The sequence below is a fragment of the Gorilla gorilla genome, chromosome 4, assembly GCF_029281585.2.
Source record: "Gorilla gorilla gorilla isolate KB3781 chromosome 4, NHGRI_mGorGor1-v2.1_pri, whole genome shotgun sequence".
NCBI lineage: Eukaryota > Metazoa > Chordata > Mammalia > Primates > Hominidae > Gorilla > Gorilla gorilla.
Window position 1 is genome coordinate 83,981,368 of NC_073228.2, and position 20,064 is coordinate 84,001,431.

At 39.2% G+C, this 20,064-nt stretch overlaps 1 protein-coding gene across 18 annotated transcripts in view; it reads left to right on the forward strand.

Moving 5' to 3' along the window:
• The window catches only part of NCOR1 (nuclear receptor corepressor 1), a 184,114-nt gene that overhangs the window by 17,549 nt on the left and 146,501 nt on the right, over window positions 1-20,064 (forward strand). For all 18 annotated transcript variants that reach the window (XM_055386110.2, XM_055386104.2, XM_055386116.2 and 15 more), the window contains exons 2-3: window positions 4,020-4,197; window positions 11,988-12,121. In XM_055386110.2, coding sequence (XP_055242085.2) covers window positions 4,090-4,197; window positions 11,988-12,121 — 242 coding nt within the window. In that variant the 5' untranslated portion in view covers window positions 4,020-4,089. The remainder of the gene's footprint in view (window positions 1-4,019; window positions 4,198-11,987; window positions 12,122-20,064) is intronic.

A 20,064-nucleotide genomic window follows, 5' to 3' on the forward strand; every position in this document is an offset into this window, starting at 1 on the left:
CGCAACCTCTGCCTCTTGGGTTCAAGCGATTCTCCTGCCTCAGCCTCTCGAGTAGCTGGGATTACAGGCATGTGCCACCACGCCTGGCTAATTTTTGTATTTTCAGTAGAGACGGGGTTTCACCATGTTGGCCAGGCTGGTCTCGAACTCTCAACCTCAGGTGATCCACCCGCCTTAGCCTCCCGAAGTGCTGGGATTACAGGCATGAGCCACCGCACCCGGCCCATATAGTGAAATACTGTTTAGCAATAGAAAGAACCATAAATTGATGAGAATAATTGCCAAGATTTTTTTTTTTTTTTTTTTTTTTTTTTTTTTTTTGAGACAGAGTCTCACTCTGTCGCCCAGGCTGGAGGGCAGTGGTGCAATCTCGGCTCACTGCAAGCTCTGCCTCCTGGGTTCACGCCATTCTCCTGCCTCAGCCTCCTGAGTAGCTGGGACTATAGGTGCCCGCCACCATGCTTGGCTAATTTTTTTGTATTTTTAGTAGAGATGGGGTTTCACCGTGTTAGCCAGGATGATCTCGATCTCCTGACCTCGTGATCCGCCCGCCTTGGCCTCCCACAGTGCTGGGATTACAGGTGTGAGCCACCGCGCCTGGCCAACCAAGATGTATTAAGTAATAAAAGCAAGATACAGAACAGTGTGTTTCTAGTATGCCACCATTTACATAGGGGAAAAAGTGTGAGTGTATGTATGTGTAGGATATTTCTAAAGGACACTCTAGAAACTAGTAACTTTGGTTGCCTTCTGGGAGTGTAACTGGGTAGCAGCTGGAGAAGAAGGGTGAGGAGATTTTTCACTTTATATTCTGCGGTACTTTTTCTTAAGTCCTGCATATAATATTTATTTGCAAAAAGATCAACCCTCCCCACAATGCCACATGTTGGCTTTTCCCCTTCCACCTGGAGCAGTTGCAGGTGTATAGATGAGGAGAAAGCTCCTCAGGTGGTTTTAATGTGTGCTCTCACTGAACATCTCAGCTCCTCCTAGTTCACTGCTTGCTGAGAAAGCCGCAAAGCATTGCAGAGAACATTAGTTTTTCCCATTTTGCCACAATTTTGTGATATTAGAGGAATTATTGACTTTCTCTGATCTTCAGATTTCTCACCTGTCAAATCAGTGTTAGTTGGGTAATCTCAACCTTCCAATCCTTAAGATTTGCTGACCTCCATGCCTTAGGAAGGGAGCAGGGAAAAAACAGGCTGAGGGTCAGCTGGTCAGTCTTCTGACTCTTCTCCTGGTCAGCTTTCACAACAGCAGGAAACATGACATCAGGAGGAGGATGGTATATTTATTTAAAATATTTATATATTACATGGTACCACATAGTTTTTAAAGTTCTTTTTTTTTTTTTTTGGAGACGGAGTCTGGACCCTTCACCCAGGCTGGAGTGCAGTGGCGCCATCTTGGCTCACTGCAACCTCTGCCTCCCAGCTTCAAGTGATTCTCCTGCCTCAGCCTCCCGAGTAGCTGGGTTTACAGGCACGCACCACCAGGCGTGGCTAATTTTTTGTATCTTTAGTAGAGACCAGGTTTCACCATGCTGGCCAGGCTGTCCTTGAACTCCTGACCTCGTGATCTGCCTGCGGTGGCCTCCTAAAGTGCGTGAGCCACCGCGCCCGGCCTTAAAGTTCTTTCTATACGTTTTTTATTTTTTGAGTCAGAGTTTCATTGTATCACCCAGGCTGGAGTGCAGTGGCACAATCATGGCTCACTGCGGTCTTGACCTCCTGGGCTCAAGTGATCCTCCTGCTTCAGCCTCCCAGGTAGCTGGGACCATGGGTGTGTACCGCCATGCCTGACTAATTATTTTTTTCTTTTTCTTTTTCTTTTTTTTTTGAGACAGAGTCTTGCTCTGTTGCCCAGGCTGGCATGCAGTGGCCCGATCTTGGCTCACGGCAAGCTCCGCCTCCCGGGTTCACGCCATTCTCCTGCCTCAGTCTCCCCAGTAGCTGGGACTACAGGCACCCGCCACCACGCCCTGCTACTTTTTTGTATTTTTAGTAGAGACAGGGTTTCACCACATTAGCCAGGATGGTCTCGATCTCCTGACCTCATGATCCGCCTGCCTCGGCCTCCCAAAGTGCTGGGATTACAGGCGTGAGCCACCACGCCCAGCCGCCTGACTAATTGTTATTATTATTATTTTAATTTTCTTGTAGACATAGGTCTGGCTTCATTGCCCAGACTGGTCTTGAATGCCTGGCCTTAGGAGATCCTCTGATCTTGACTTCCCAAAGTGCTGGGATTACAGGTGTGAGCCACTGTGGCCAGCCTATAAGTTTTGTTTTAAAGTTAGATTGAATGACAATTCCCTAAAAAATTTTATTTTCTAAACCTAACTGGATAAAGAATATATTGATAAAAACTGGGAAATTGATCAAGTTGTCACAGTGAATTATTTTTCGAATTTGTCCTCTTCCCAAATCCCTTGAAATGATGGAAACAAAATTAAAACTTTACTAATAAAATACTAAATGTGTGGAGATTTTATATATATAAAATTATATGTTATATTTTTATGTATACAATTATATAATTTTCATCATATATAAATTCTATTTTTTAAAACCACCCAATTAGGTAATAACAGAACTCCTGTCTTAAAGTAAGAGTGTATGCACACACATGCACATGTGTATATGTGTATATAAAATTTTTGTCATGGGAGTTTTATATATAATTAAGATAGAAATTATATATTATGGCACACATTTTTATACATATGTAATATTCTCTATCATATGTATGTAAAATACTCCCATATTAATTATGTATAACATAAACATTTGTGCTATCCTGAAACATAAACATAGATAATCATGTTTTAGGATGGGAATACTCAGGAGTATAACAGTACCTGTTCTCCCATTAGTGAGTCTGTGAATTCAGTATTTATGTGTTCTCATCCAGAATTCTCTGGGACCTGACAAGCTGACTCTGATGCTTGTGTGTAAGAGGAAATGTGCTAGAATAGCTGGGAAGGCGGTGAAAGTGGCAGCAACAACAAAGCACAATGAGGTGAAACTTGCCCTGCTGGATATGAAACCTCATAATACTAGAGTAATTTGAAAAGTGTGGCATTGGCACAAGAAAAGACAGATAAATCAAATTAGTCTAGAATTGTGGATAAGTAGGAATATACTTTATAATGAAGATGGCTTTTTCTTTTTCTTTTTTTTTTTTGAGATGGAGTCTCGCTCTGTTGCCCCGGCTGGCGTGCAATGGCGTGATCTCGGCTCACTGCAACCTCCACCTTCCAGGCTCAAGCGATTCTCCTGCCTCAGCCTCCCAAGTAGCTGGGATTACAGATGCATGTCACCGTGCCCGGCTGATTTTTGTATTTTTAGTAGAAAAGAAGTTTCACCATGTTGGCCAGGCTGGTCTCGAACTCCTGACCTCAAGTGATCCACCCACCTCAGCCTCCCAGAGTGCTGGGATTACAGGAGTAGCCACCGCTCCTGGCCTTCTTTTTCTTTATTTGCTATTTCAGGTCCATAGAAGCATGCAAAGAGTAATATAACAAATGTCCATCTACCTACCATCTGTGATTACAAAACTTAGTATTTTATCATCCTTGCTTCAGAATTATTTAATAAAGACAATACTTCCTCTGCACAAATGCTTACCTTAAAACTACTCTTGAATTCTTTTCGCAATTGACTTATCAACTCCCAAATTTAAAACCATGTATTTTTGTCTTTATATTTCTCAGACATTTATAGAAAGATATTTACTGAGCAGTTATTATGTGCCAGATCTTATGCTGTTTTTATATACTGTTTTTACTTTATATAGCTAATTATATTATTTGTCACATATTAACCTATTTTAAGTATAAAAAGAAATGACGCATTAATGTTTTCAAACCTTGGCAACTTTTATTAAGTAAATACATGAGAGGAAGCTTTTACTGGTAATTGTGGTTTTATTTATGTAGCTATAATTATAATTTATTAGAAGTACACTTGGTGTTTTAGTTCTTACTAATTCTATTTTTTTCTCATCCTGTTTAGGTGGTTTCCTAGAAACATGATTGTTTATTGGCATTGATCTCACAGTCTGGTGAGGACTTCTTTACTGATAATGTCAAGTTCAGGTTATCCTCCCAACCAAGGAGCATTCAGCACAGAACAAAGTCGTTATCCTCCTCACTCTGTCCAGTATACATTTCCCAACACCCGCCACCAGCAGGTAAGGAACAAATACTATGCAAATTGCACATGTTTTTTGTGTTTTTCTTTACTTTCCCTATTTAATACACATGTGGGACAGAAACCACCAAATTTATCTTTTTTTTTTTTAAGTTGCAAGAGCTATTTACAAAGACGAGGAACCAAAGATTGGGAATTAATTATTTCTGTCTTCTTACTGTGGCTTTATGCTGATTTCAGGAGTTGAACTTGTCTTTGCTTTTCATGATAGGAGTTGATGATAAATAGAAAACTTATCAATTCTTTAGAATTTCTGGGGTAAGACCTATATTTATACTCCCAAGTTGTGGTTGAGTTTTAAGCTGGCCAGATAACTTGGCATGTCTTGAGTGAGGGCCAGGATAAAGACCTCTCTCTTTTTAAGAAATTGATGGTGGGAAGATTTGTATAGTAGGTAGGAAAGAAGGAAGGGATGGTAGTTAGGAAGGAAGACTTTATCATAGGAAGAGTTTGTAAGAGATTGATTTACCTTGTGAAAAATAAAGTATGAGGTGAAATAATCATCTCAGAGTAGACCAAGGTTATGGGTGTAAGAGGTTTAAAGAAAAATAGGAAAGGATGGGATAAAACGGTCCTCTCAGAGACTAAGAAAGCAGATTTGTCATCAAAATGTACTACAGGGTCCTCCTGAGGACTCCTTTGAAGTGTAGTCATGATTACAGAGTTAGAATGGACATTCTTACGTTGTTCCTGTGTAGGGAGGCATTTAGTCTTTCACCATTATTACATGTAATGTTAGTTGCACGTTTTTGTTGATGCCTTTTTTGGTTGAAGAGGTTGCTTTCTGTTCCTAGTTTGAGAATTTCTGTCATGATTGGGTGTTGAATTTTGCTTGTGTTGTCCCCCTACCCCAGTGTTATTCATCGGATTACCAATTTTCTGGATTATTGTTGCTGCTGGTTTTTTAAAAAAATCAGGCCGGGCGCAGTGGCTCATGCCTGTAATCCCAGCATTTTGGGAGGCTGAGGCGGGTGGATCACTTGAGGTCAGGAGTTTGAGACCAGCCTGGCCAACATGGTGAAACCCCATCTCTACTAAAAATACGAAAAAATTAGCCAGTCATCGTGGCAGGCATCTGTAATCCCAGCCACTCGGGAGGCTGAGGCTGGAGAATCGCTTGAACCTGGGAGGCAGAGGTTGCAGTGAGCCAAAATCGTGCCGTTGCACTCCAGCCTGGGCAACAAGAGTGAAACCCCATCTTAAAAAAAACAAAATTAACTTTGCAGTTTAGTTTATATATATACACATATATCTATATTAGAATGCACTCATTATATGTGTACATTGTAACAAATTTTGACAAAGTCATAAACTCATAGAACCATCACGAAAATGAAGATGAACAACATTTCTAACACTCTAGGACGTTCTTTGGCACCCCATCCTCCTTGGCACCCACCTGTGTCAGTCCTCCTCCCCGACTTCCTACTAACCTCAGCTCCTAGGAAACCACTGATCTGCTTTCTATCATAATACATTGTATACGTTCTGAGCTTCATGGGAACTCTTTTGTCTATGGCCTCTTTTGCTTCCCATAATACTTCTGTGATCTATCCATGTCTGACATGTCTTAGTTCATTCCTTTTTATTGTTGAGTATGGGTATACCACAATTTGTTTATCCAATCACCTATTCCAGTTTTTGATTATTATAAGTAAAATTACTTAGAAAACATATATCTATATGTTTGTTGTATCTAGATTATTAAAAGAAGTATTGCCTCATTTTCTTAACAGCATCCTTTGGAGAGCGTACATTTTTTATTTTTATCAAGTCTGATATACTTTTTTTTTGAGATGGAGTTTTGCTCTGTCGCCCAGGCTGGAGTGCTATGGTGCCATCTGAGCTCACTGCAACCTCTGCCTCCTGGGCAATTCTCCTGTCTCAGCCTCCCGAGTAGCTGGAATTACAGGCGTGTGCCACCACACCCAGGTAATTTTTGTATTTTTAGTAGAGATGGAGTTTCACCATGTTGGCCAGGCTGGTCTTGAACTCCTGACCTCAGGTGATCCACCCTCCTCGGCCTTCCAAAGCGCTGGGATTACAGGCGTGAGCCACTGTGCCCGGCCCCAGCTAATTTTTTGTATTTTTAGTAGGGACAAGTTTTTGCTATGTTGGCCAGGCTGGTCTCGAACTCCTGGCCTCAAGTTATCTGCCTGCCTCGGCGTCCCAAAGTGTGGGGCTTTCAGGTGTGAGCCACTGTGTCTGGTCTCCTCTGGTTACTTTTTAAGAGTTTTCTCTCTATCATTGATTTTCAGCAATTTGGGTATGGGCTTTTTTTTTTTTTTTTTTTTTTTTTTTAAACGAAGATGGTGCCTTGCTATGTTGCCTAGGCTGGAGTGCAGTGGTTTTCATAGGTGCATTCCCACTACTGATCAGCACAGGAGTTGTGACCTGCCCCATTTTTTTTGTTTTTTTTTTGTAACCTGGGTGGGTTCATCCCTCCTTAGGCAACCTGGTAGTCCTCCTGCTTCTGGGACGTCATCATATAAATGCTGAACTTAGTGTAGACATCTGATTGGCATAGCCCAGAGCTGTAGCCTAGAACTATTGGGCTCAAGGGATCCTCTTGCCTCAGCCTCCCAAGTAGATGGGAATACAGGTGTGAGTCACGACGCCTGGCTGTTGTGCTTTTTGAATGAATACATTATTGTCCCTGGCATTCACCAAGCTTCCTGATTCTGTGGATTTACAATTTTCATAAAATTTGAGCAGTTTGGGGCCATTGTTTTTTTCAAATATTTTTTCCTGTCTCCTTTTCCCCTAGTTTCTGTCTGGGACTCCAATTACTCATGTTGCATGTTATTCCACAGTTCACTGGACCTCTGTTCACTTTTTTTCCCTGTTTTTATTTTATTTTTTTTAAATCCATTAGCTTCATTTTGCTATGGTATCATAGTCAGTGATCCTTTCTTCTGTACTTTTCAACCTGTTGTTAATTTTATCCAGTGACATTTTTATTGCAGATAGATTTCATTTTTGATTAGAATATGAACATTGTGAGTTTCATACTTTTTTACTGCTGGCCTTTGTTATATTCCTGTAAAGAGAGATGAAGTCCTTCTGGTAGGAAATTAAGTTACTTTTGAGGCTTGTTTTTAAACTGTTAGGGCAGGTCTAGAGTGGTCTTTATTCTAATTTATCCCCCACTTCTAAGCTTGTCTCCTAGGGTTTCTGTTGAATGTCCCGTGTATTCAGTGGGATTTCCTCACTCTTGCTGGAAGAAATTTGAATGAGTTCTTGCCCTGAGTGAGCTCAGGGAATTGTTTGCTTTATAGTTGCTTCTAATTGTTCTATCATCAGAAATTATTTTTAGCCCAGCCTGTGATATTTCTCCTTATTCATTTACAGACTAGAATTCAGGCAGAGGCTTAAGGGATCCCAAATTCAGAGTTTAGGAAATCTTTCTCTTTGAAACTAACTTCTGGAAGTTCAGTTCCTATGGCTTATCCAAACCTTGTACGGTTGCTTCTTCAACGACTGTGATTGTGGGACATGATTTAGGTTCCCTTCCCATGGCTGCAGTTTGGAAATTGCCTTTAGGCAGAGGGCCTAGAGTATGGTAGGTAGGGCTTACCTCATTTGCTTCATTTCTCTCAGCGATCAAGCCCTGTGCTGCCTATTATTCAGTTTCGGAAAATAGTTTCTACATTTCTTTGAATTTTTTAGCTGTTGACTGTGGGAAGGTAATTCTGAGCAGTGTTACCTGCTTATACCTGGAAGCTGCAGTACACTGTTGTTACTTTTATTTCACTCCTTACTCTTAATTTTTCTTGCTGGGTACGTCCTTTAGAAATTCTTTCAGGGAGTGTTGGCTGGGCATGGTAGCTCACGCCTGTAATCCCAGCACTTTGGGAGGCTGAGGCGGGCAGATCATGAGGTCAGGAGATCGAGATCATCTTGGCTAACACGGTGAAACCCCGTCTCTACTAAAAATACAAAAAAAAAAAAAAAAAAGCTGAGTGTGGTGGTGGGCGCCTGTAGTCCCAGCTGCTTGGGAGGCTGAGGCAGGAGAATGGCGTGAACCCGGGAGGCGGAGCTTGCAGTGAGCCTAGATCGTGCTGCTGCACTCCAGCCTGGGCAACAGAGCGAGACTCCTTCTCAAAAAAAAAAAAGAAATTCTTTCAGAGAGCGTCTGTGGTTGGTATATTATTTGAGTTCTTAAATTCTCAAAAGTTAGTAGCCTTAAAACTTCAGTGATGGTTTATTTTTTATTTCATTTTATTTTTAGAGACAAGGTTTCACTCTGTCACCCTGGCTGTAATGCAGTGACGCAGTCATAGCTCACTGTAACCTTGAGCTCCTGGGCTCAAGTGATCCTCTCACCTCAGCCTCATGAGTAGCTGGGACTATAGGTTTGTACCACCATGCCCAGCTAATTTTTACATTTTTTATAGAGATGGGCTCTCACTGTGTTGCACAGGCTGATATCAAAACCCTGGCCTCAAGCTGTCCTCCTGCCTTGCCCTCCTAAAGTGCTGGGATTATAGGCATGAAGCAGCATGCCCAGCCAAATGATGACTTAGTTATTCAATTTGTAGCTTCAACGTTATTTTCCTCTGAACTTGGAATATGCTATTATTTGCTGTTTGCTTCTATTCAGTGTTGCTAATGAGAAGCCTGCTTTTATTATGATCCTTCTAACTTTGTAGGAAACTTTTTTATTTCATCAAACTTATAATAAAGTTTCACTTTATTCTTGTTTTTTTAATATTTTCATGTGTCCAGTATGGATTAATTTAAAAAATACATCCAGTTTTTTCCTTAAGCCCTTTTAAATCTGAAGACTATGTTTTTTCTAATTTGAGATAAATGCTGTTCTATTATTTTTCAGAATCCTGTCTCTTACCTGTGGATATGGGATGTTGGAACTTTTTGCTCTAGCTCCCATTTTTAACTTTTTTCCTGTGGTTTCTATGTCTTTGTGCTTTACTGGGTACTGAGAGAATTCCTCAGTTCTCTCTTAGCTTTCATTTACTTTTCACTTCTGTGTGTTCAACTATTGTTTACCTTCAGTGATTCAGTTTTTAGTTTCTTTGATTCTTTTATTAAATTTTTTTTTTATTTTTTGAGACAGAGTCTCACTCTGTTGCCCAGGCTGAAGTACAGTGGCACAGTCTTGGCTCATTGCAACCTCCACCTCCTGGGTGCAAGCAATTCTCGTACCTCAGCCTCCTGAGTAGCTGGGACCACAGACATGTGCCACCACGCCTGGCTAATTTTTGTAATTTTAGTACACACGGGGTTTCGCCAAGTTGGCCAGGTTGGTGTGAAGCTCCTGGCCTCAAGCAACCCTCCCACCTTGGCCTCCCAGTGTGCTAAGATTACAGGTGTGAGCTACCATGCCCGGCCTGCTATTTGATTCTGTTGTTAATTTTTTTTTTTTTTTTAACCCTTGTGATGAGGACTGACTATTTTTTTTTTTGTTTTTTTGAGACAGAGTCTTGCTCTGTCGCCTAGGCTGGAGTGCAGTGGCTTCGTCTAGGCTCACTGCAAACTCTGCCTCCCAGGTTCAAGCGATTCTACTGCCTCAACCTCTGGAGTAGCTGGGATTACATGTGCCTGCCACCATGCCTGGCTAGTTTTTGTATTTTTAGTAGAGATGGGGTTTCACCATGTTGGCCAGGCTGGTCTCGAAATCCTGACCTCAAGGGATCCGCCTGCCTTGGCCTCCCAAAGTGCTGGGATTACAAGTGTGAGCCATAGCACCTGGCCTATTTGATTCTTTTTGAGGCTATTATTAATATTTTCTAGGTCCTTTTTACTTTTATTTACTGTTTTACCTATTTCCTTGGATGTAAATTCCTTTTTGTTTTGGTGCCTTTGAAAAAAAAAATTTTTTTTTTTGAGATGGAGTCTTGCACTTTTGCTTGGACTAGAGTGCAATGGTACGATCTCAGCTCACTGCAGCCTCCACCTCCCGGGTTCATGTGATTCTCCTGCCTCAGCCTCCTGAGTAGCTGGGATTACAGGAGCACGCCACCACGCCCAGCTAATTTTTTGTATTTTTAGTGGAGATGGGGTTTCACTATGTTGGCCAGGCTGTTCTCAAACTCCTGACCTTGTGATCTGCCCGCCTTGGCCTCCCGAAGTGCTGGGATTACAGGCATGAGCCACTGTGCCAGGCTGAAAAAGTTTTTTAAATGGTTTTGTTTTTTATGTTTTCAACTTTATATCTGAGATTTCTTCTTAGACTGTGAGTTATTTTTTACTCATAACTTACAGAGAAGGGCTCTCAATGGCTTATCTACCCTCTGTTTTATCCTGGACAGCATAATTTTATCTGTTTATGATTTTTAAAACTTTTTGTTGACACACAATTCATATAACAAAATTTACCATTTTAAAGTATATAATATAGCAGCTTTTAATATATTCATTATATTGTGCAGCTATCACCGCTACTTGATTTCAGGACATCTCCATCACCTGCAATGAAACCCCATAACTAATAGCAGTTTCAATTCTCCTCTTCTCCCCATCTTTTGACAACCACCAATTCGTTTTCTGTTTCTATGGATTTGTTGCCTTTTCGTTTTTCTTTCTTTTTTTTTTTTTTTTTAAAGACAGTGTCTTGCTCTACCCAGGCTGGAGTGCAGTGGCACAATCAGAGCTCACTGCAGCCTCTAACTCTTGGGCTCAAGCAAGCCTCCCACCTTAGCCTACAGAGTAGCTGGGACGTGCCACAATGCCCAGCTAATTTTTAAATTTATTTTTTGTAGAGATGAAGTCTCACTATGTTGCCCAGACTAGTCTTGAATCTGTGGGGTCAAGCAATCTGCCCACCTTGGCCTCCCCAAAGTGTTGGGATTACAGACGTGAGCCATAGCACCCAGCCTGGATTTGCTTATTATAAACATTTTATATAAATGGAATAATAATATGTGGCCTTTTGTGCCTGACCTTTTTTTTTTTTTTAAACTTAGTATAATGTTTTCTATGTTCATCTGTGTTCTAGCATCTCCCCTTTTTTAAGGCTGAATGATATTCAGTTGTATGGTTATACTACCTTTTGTTTATTTGTTCATTAGTTGATGGACATTTTGGTTGTTTTTATTTTTTGGCTATTGTGAATAATGCACCCATGAAAAATTGTGTACTAGGTTTTGTGTGTGGTTTTATATACTTGTAATTCTTTGGGGTATATACCTAGGACTGGAGTTCCTAGCTTATTTAGTAATTCTGTGTTTTTCTGTTTATGATTGAGTTAGCACAATAGATTTGTTTGGAAAAGAAGTTTTTGCCAAAAAAAAAACCAACAACCAACAAAGGAAAGGTACAAAAACAAACATAAAAACACTCACCTAGTTCTGATGGGAAAAACTACTACTCTTAACTAGCAGGTTGATTCTCTGTACTTCAGTTTCTTCATTGTAAGTGTGGATGGATTTGATTAGACTTCCATTACCCTTCTTCCAGCTTACTCATTATGAATTTAATATTGGAATGCTTTTTAGGATTTCATATTGAACACATGAGTTTGAGATTTTACTGATGTGAGTAATACAGATTGGGAGTTATTGTAATTTGTTATTAGAGGAATGAGTCAATATAGATTAAACTTGAAATTTCATTTTGGATTATTTTTAATGATATATAGTTAAAATGTTGATTATTTCAAGGGGAAGAATTAGATCAATGAAGGATTGAAATAGTCATTGCTCTTTCTTTCCATACTTAGTGACCCATAACTACCTTTATACTTGCTTTGATTTCATGATGTTGTTCAGTTTTTGGTTAATAATTGATTTATGATTATTTTAATACTAGGAGTTCGCAGTCCCTGATTATCGTTCCTCTCATCTTGAAGTGAGTCAGGCATCACAGCTTTTGCAGCAACAGCAGCAGCAACAGCTTCGAAGGCGACCTTCCTTGCTTTCAGAATTTCACCCAGGTTCTGACAGGTAATGAGGTTTCTTTTATGTTTCTATCTAGGATTATAATTGTGAAGTATACAAGTTTGTCATTATTTTATTTTTTTACTTTTTATTAACCAAGCCATGACTGGTCATTTATAGTTTGCATTTTGAGTTCTTTTTTGTTGGTTAGTTGCAATAGTTAACAAGCTCTTAAAACTTGTTTCCATAGTTTGGCATTAATATTATTTAGTAGAAAGGCAGTAAACCACCTGGTCACCTGTGTGTCCTTGGTTATGTTCTATAGACTTGGGCTGCACATTAGAACCCCCTGGGATGCCCAAGCCTCATCACAAAACACTTAAATCAGTCTCTGGAGTTGGGCCCAGGCTTTATTTTATTGCCGAAGTTTTTCCGGTAATTCTGATTTGCAGCTAGGGTTGCCAGTCACTGATCTCAACTCTTCAAGCTTTAGTTTTCCCTCCTATAAAAATGGAGATAATAGTGGCATTGTCCTCAACTGATAGTAAATATTCTGTCAGATAATGTAGGTCCTGTACATGCACGGTGGGTTCTCTTTTTCCTGAGTGTCCTTACCATCTCTGCTTTCTTTTACTTCATTCTCATTCTGAAAGTTTTGTTTGTTTTTTGTTGTTTTTTGGAGACAGGATCTTTCTAGCTCTGTTGCCCAGGCTGGAGTGCAGTGGCATGATCATGGCTCATTGCAGCCTCAACCTCCTGGGCTCAAGTGATTCTCCCACCTTAGTCTCCCAGTCCTGGCTAATTTTTTGTATTTTTTGTAGAGATAGGATTTCGCCATGTTGCCCAGGCTAGTCTTGAACTCCTGAGCTCAAGTGATCCACCCACCCCTACCTCCCAAAATAGTTAATTCTTTTTTTTTTTTTTGAGAAAGAGTCTCACTCTTGTCACCCAGGCTGGAGTGCAGTGGCATGATCTCAGCTCACTGCAACCTCCGTCTCCAGGGTTCAAGTGATTCTCATGCCTCAGCCTCCTGAATAGCTGGGATTACAGGCATACACACCACACCCAGCTAACTTTTGTGTTTTTAGTAGAGATGGGGTTTTGCCGTGTTGACCAGGCTGGTCTTGAATTCCGGGCCTCAAGTGATCTGCCCGCTTTGGCCTCTCAAAGTGTTGGGATCATAGGCATGAGCCACTGCACCTCGCCAGAATTTTTTTTTTTAAATTGTGTGTATTTAAGGCATACAACATGATGTTATGGGATACGTATAGATAATAAAAAGGTCACTATGGTGAAGCAAATTAGCATATCCATCATCTCACAAAGTTATTTATTTTTGCTTTGGTGGCTGGACCAACTAAAATCTACTCATTTATCATGAATCCCAGATACAGCACAATATTATTATCTGTAGTCCTCATGTTGTACATAAGAAATCTAGACTTTTTCATTCTATGTATCTGCTACTTTACATCCTCTGACTTTCATCTCCCCGTTTTCTTTCCACCCCCTGCCCCTGGTAACCACTGTTACCACTGTTTTGTTCTCTTTGTATAGTTCCTTTTTTTTTTTTTGTTTAAGATTCCTCATATAAGTGAAATCATGCAATATTTTACTTTCTGTGTCAGGTTTATTTCACATAGCATGATGTCCTCCAGGCTTATCCGTGTTGTGGATGGCAAGATCTCATTTTTTTTTAGGGTTGAATAATATTCCATAGTGTATATATACCACAGTTTCTTTATGATTCATTCATTGACAGACACTTAGATTGTTTTTATATCTTGGCTATTGTGAATAATTAGCTGCAATAACATGGGAGTGCATTTACCTTTACAAGATGGTGATTTCATTTCCCTTGGGTATATATCCAGAAGAAGGATTGCGGGGTCATGTGGTAGTTCTATTTTTAATTGCTTTAGGAACTTTCATACTGTTTTCCATAATGGTTGTACTAATTTACGTTACCACCAGCAGTGTACAAGAGTTCTCTTTTCTTCACGCCCTCATTAATATTTGTTATCTTTTGACTTTTTTTGGTAATAGCCATCCTAATGGGTGTGAGAGTATCTCATAGTGCTTTTAATATACAGTTCCCTGATGACTAATGATACTGAACATCTTTTCATATACCTGTTGGTGATTTTTATGTTTTCTTTTGAGAAATGTCTATTGAGATCTTCTGCCCATTTTAAAATCAGGTTATTTGTTTTTCTGCTATTGAGTTTTATGAGTTCTTTATAAATTCTGGATATTAATTCCTTAGCAGATACATAGTTTACAAATATGTTTTCTGTGTCTACAGGCTGCTGACTCATTTTGTTGTTTTCAGAAGCTTTTTAGTTTGATGTAGTCCCATTTATATATTTGTGCTTTTGTGGCCTGACCTCTTGATATGCAAAAAATCATTGCCAAGGTCGGTGTCCCGGAGCTTTTCTCCCTACGTTCTCTTGCAGGACTTTTATAGTTTCTGATCTTATATTTAAGTATTCTATCCATTTTGAGTTGATTTTTGTATATGCTGTAAAACAAGGGTCTAATTTCATTCTTTTGCATCTGGATATCTAGTTTTCCCAGCATTATTGAAGAGACTACCCTTTCCCCACTGTGTTGCTGTGGTTCCCTTGTCAAAAGTTAGGCGGCCATATGTTTAGATTTATTTCTGGGCTTTCTATTCTTTTCTACTGATCAGTGTGTCTGTTTTTATGCCAATACCATATTGTTTTGATTACTGTAACTTGGTAATACAATTTTAAATCAGGAAGTGTGATGTCTCTTTTTCTTTTTCAGAATTGATTTTGCTGTTGGGGGTCTTTTATACTTCCATGTGAATTTTAGGGTTGTTTTTTCTATTTCTGTGAAAAACGCCATTGGGATTTTAATAAGAATTGTGTTGAATCTGTACTGTATATTTCTTTGGGTTGTGTGGACATTTTTGCAACATTCTTCTGATCCATGAGCACAGGATATCTCTTAATTTATTTGTGTCTTCAGTTTCTTTAATCAGTGTTTTATAGTTTTCAATATACAGATCTTTCACCTCCTTGGTTAAATTTATTTAAATGTCTTTTAGAACTCTGTCATAAATTGTTTCCTTGATTTCTTTTTCAGTTAGGGTGTTATTTGTATATAAAACTGCTGTTGATTTTGTATCCTGCAACTTTACTGGATTCATTTATTCTAACAGTTTTTTTTTTTTAATGTGTAGAATCTTGGGGAACCTTTATACATAGGATTGTGTCATCTGCAAATAGAGATATTTTTACTTTTTCCTTTCTGACTGGATGCCTTTTATTTCTTTTCTTTTTTTGTTTGTTTGTTTGATTGCTCTTGCTAGTACTTCTAGTACTATGTTGATTAGAAGCGTTTGCCACTGCTTCTAATCAACATAGTACTAGATGGGAAAAGGATCCGATCCTTACCTTTCATGGTATCTTAGTGGAAAATCTTTCAGTTTTTCCCTATTGATTATGATGTTAGTTGTGGAATTTTCACAAATGGCCTTTATTATGTTAAGGAACTTTCCTTCTTTTCCTAAACTGTTGAGTTTTTTAAGTCAAGAAAAGATTTTGGACTTTTTGAATGCTTTTTCTGCATCAGTTAAGATGACGTGTTTTGTTTTTGTTTTTACTTCTCTTCTTTTTACCAATAGGAAACTTTATATTGTCTTTTTTTTTCTCCTTGAATTTTTATTTCTTTTCTTCTCCAGTAAAAATTTTTTGCTAATATGTTTATTCTTAATAGCATTTTACTGATCACTTATTTCTGCTACAAATACATACAGAAATTTTGGGCCGGGCACTGTGGCTCAAACCTGTAATCCCAGCACTTTGGGAGGCCAAGGTGGACGGATCACGAGGTCAGGGGATTGAGACCATCCTGGCTAACACGGTGAAACCTCATCTACTAAAAATACAAAAAATTAGCCGGGCATGGTGGCGGGCACCTATAGTCCCAGCTACTCTGGAGGCTGAGGCAGGAGAATGGCATGAACCTGGGAGGCGGAGCTTGCAGTGAGCCAAGATCGCGCCACTGGACTCCATCCTGGGCAACAGAGCGAGACTCCATCTCAAACAAAAAAAATAAATAAGTAAAATAAAATAAATTTATTTAAGTTTTCTGTGATTTTAGGCCCTGAGTGTTTAAAAGTTTTACTCTGGATTAAGTTATGACAATTAGTAGTAGTAGATCATTGAACAAAAAAGCATAAATATATGTATACATTTTATTACATTATTCTTAAAAGCAAAAAGTAAAATCTTACTGAAAACATATCTTTTAATAAGAGAGGACTGGTTTCCCTTCCCCCAATTATTGTAATTTTTGAGTACTAATTCCTGGAAACAGGCAGGCTTCTATGTGAATACTATTCCAATTTTTATTTTTTATAGACTATGAATATTGTTCATCTAAGCAGGTAGACATGGAATAAATTTTGTAGCTGCAATTTTGCTTAATTCTCTGAGTGCCTTCCAATTTCTAGACCAACAATCACAATGATCTGATATCTAAAATTATTATTTTTTTGATCTTTGAGCTAAAAAACAGTTTCTCCTTTGATACAAAAGTAAAGAATTAGAAACCACTTGGTTTGGAAAAAAAAAGTTTGTTACCCATACTTTTGCCATTCTCTTTTTTCAGTATTGACATGATCATTTCAAATTGTTCTTTTGCAGCACTAGAGGTTTAGTTTTATTTGTTTGCTGTTTTTCACTTTTTTTATTATCTAGGACAGAGGTTGCCAAACTAAGGCTAGTTGGTGCTGGCCATATCCTGTCTGTCCTGTTTTTGTAGAGCCCTCAAGTTAAGAATGATTTTTACATTTACGTATTAAAATAAATTTTATTATGTATATTTGAGGTTTACATGGTGTTATGGGATACACATAGTTTAGCCAGTGAACATATCTGTCATCTCACATACTTTGTTTTGGTGACGAGTAGCTAAAATCTACCCATTTAGCAAAAATCCCTAATATAATACAATTGTATTAACTTTAGTCCTCATGTTATACATTAGATCTCTAGACTTGTTCATCCCACACATCTGCTATTTTGTATCCTTTGACCTCCATCTCCTTATTTCTGTATCCCCAACCAGTGAACCACTGTTTCATTCTCTATCCCTGTGTATTTGAGTGCTTTTTTTTTTTTTAATATTCCATATATAGGGGAGATCATGCAATATTTTTCTTTTTGTGCCTGGCTTATTTCAGTGTGGTTTCAGCATGGTCCATCCATGTTATGGTATGAAAGGATTTTTTTCTTTTTTAAGTTGAATAATATTTATACACACACACACACACACACATATCACATTTTCTTTCTTTTTTTTTTTTTTTTAGACAGAGTCTCACTCTCACCCAAGCTGGAGTGCAATGGCGCAACCTTCGTTCACTGCAACCTCCACCTCCTGGGTTCAAGCAGTTCTCCTGCCTCAGCCTCTGGAGTAGCTGGGACTACAGGCGTGTGCCACCATGCCCAGCTACTTTTTGTATTTTTAGTAGAGACAGGGTTTCGCCATGTTGGCCAGGCTGGTCTTGAACTCCAGACCTCAAGTGATCCGCCCACCTCAGCCTCCCAAAGTGCTGGGATTACAGGAGTGAGCCACTGTGCCTGGCCTGCACATTTTCTTAATCCATTCATCTGTCAGTGGGCATCTAGGTTGTTTCTATATATGAACTATTGTGAATGATGCTGCCATGAACATGGGAGTGTAGGTATCTGGTTGTTGTTTTATTCTTTTTTTTTTTTTGAGATAGGGTCTTGCTCTGCCACTCAGGCTGGAGTACAGTGGCATGATCATGGCTTACTGCAGCCTGGACCTCCCAGGCTCAAATGATCCTCCCACTGCAGCCTCCTGGGTAGCTGGCACCACAGGTGCATGCCACTGTGCCTGGCTAATTTTTGTATTTTTTGTAGAGATAGGGTCTCACTATATCCAGGCTGGTCTCGAACTCCTGGCCTCAAGCGATCCTTCTGCCTCAGCCTCCCAAAGTGCTAGGATTACAAGCATGAACCACTGAGCCCAGCCCAGATATCTTTATGAGGTGGTGATTTCATTCCTTTTGAGTATACAACCAGAAGAGGGATTGCTGGGTCTATAGTAGTTGTATTTTTAATTTCTTTGGGACCTTCCATACTGTTTTCCATAATGGCTATAACAGTCTACATTCCCACCAACAAAATACTAGGGTTCCCTTTTCTCCATACCCTCGCCAACATTTGTTATCTTTTGGAGAATAGCCATCCTTACAGGTGTGAGGTGAGATCTCATTGTAGTTTTAATTTGCATTTCCATTGTGATTAGTGATATTGAGCACCATTTCATATATCTCTTGGCCATTTTTATGTTTTCTTTGGAGAAATGTCTGTTTAGGTCCTTTTCCCATTGTTTTCACTTCTCTTAATATGATATATCCCATTGATTGATTTGTGTATGTTAAACCAGCCTTGCATGCCAGGGATAAGTCCCACTTGCTGGTGGTTTGTAATCTTCGTGATGTGTTGTTGAATTCAGTTTGTTAATATTTTATTGAGGTTTTTTTTTTTTTTTTTTTTTTTTGGAGACAGAGTCTCGCTCTGTTGCTCAGGCTGGAGTGCAGTGGCACGATCTTTGCTCACTGCAAGCTCTGCCTCCCGGCTTCACGCCATTCTCCTACCTCAGCCTCCCGAGTAGCTGGCACTACAGGTGCCTACCACCATGCCCGGCTAATTTTTGTACTTTTAGTAGAGACAGGGTTTCACTGTGTTAGCCAGGATGGTCTCGATCTCCTGACCTCGTGATCCGCACGCCTGGGCCTCCCAAAGTGCTGGGATTACAGGCGTGAGCCACCACGCCCGGCCTTTATTGAGGATTTTTGCATCAGTGTTCATTAGAGAGATTGGCCTCTAGTTTTGTTTTCTTGTGATGCTCTTGACTTAGATATCAACTTAAATGCCTTTGAGTTAAGTTTCCCTCATATAATGTGTTGGGAAATAGTCCCTCTAGCTCTATTTTTTGGAAGAGTTTAGGAGGAGTTGGTATATATTTTTCTTTGACTATTCAGTAGAATTCTGCCCTGAAGCCTTCAGATCCTGGAGTTTTCTTTGTTGAGAAGTTTTTGATTACTTCTTTAGCCTCTTCATTTGTTGTTCGTTTGTTCAGGCTTCCTACTTCTGCTTAACTCAATCTTGGTAGGTTGTGTTTTTCTAGGAATTTATCCATTTCCTCTAGGTTATCCAATTTATTGACATATAATGGTTCATATAGTTCCTTATGATCCTTTTTATTTCTGAGGCATCTGTTGTAATTTCTTCGTTTTCATTTTTATTTTATTTACATGAATTCTAAGATATTTTGAAATATAATTACCTTTATAAATTTCCTTTCTGATTTCAGCAATTTTATAAGGTACCTGATTTCCCATTTCAAAAATGTGCTCACTGTTTAGGTTTTAAGTTGATCAAAGATTTGAAATATAATATTATTTTGTTTGAGGTGGAGTCTCACTCTGATGCACAGGCTGGGGTGCAGTGGCATGATCTTGACTCACTGCAACCTCTGCCTCTCATGTTCAAACGATTCTTCTGCCTCAGCCTCTGATTAGCTGGAACTACAGGCACTACAAAAAAAAAATAACTTTTTTTTGTATTTTTGGTAGAAGCGGGGTCTCACCGTGTTGGCCAACCTGGTCTCAAACTCCTGACCTCAGGTGATCCACCTGCATCGGCCTCCCAAAGTGCTAGGATTATAGGCGTGAGCCACCACTCCCAGCCTAAAATTATTATATAATACATTTCTTGGTTAAGTTTGGAGAGAGAATTCAGCTTACTTGTCCCCTAATATCTAAAAAATATACAAAAATATATATTTTTCAAACAGGCTAAAAATTTACCCTTTTATAAATAAGAAAAGACATACAGCTATTGTCAAAAACTTAGAAAAGTGGGATTCACGGAAAGAATTACAAGTATCTTGAATGTCTTGGCCTCCTATTTTCTATTGTTAAAGTAGCATTATTGTTTTAT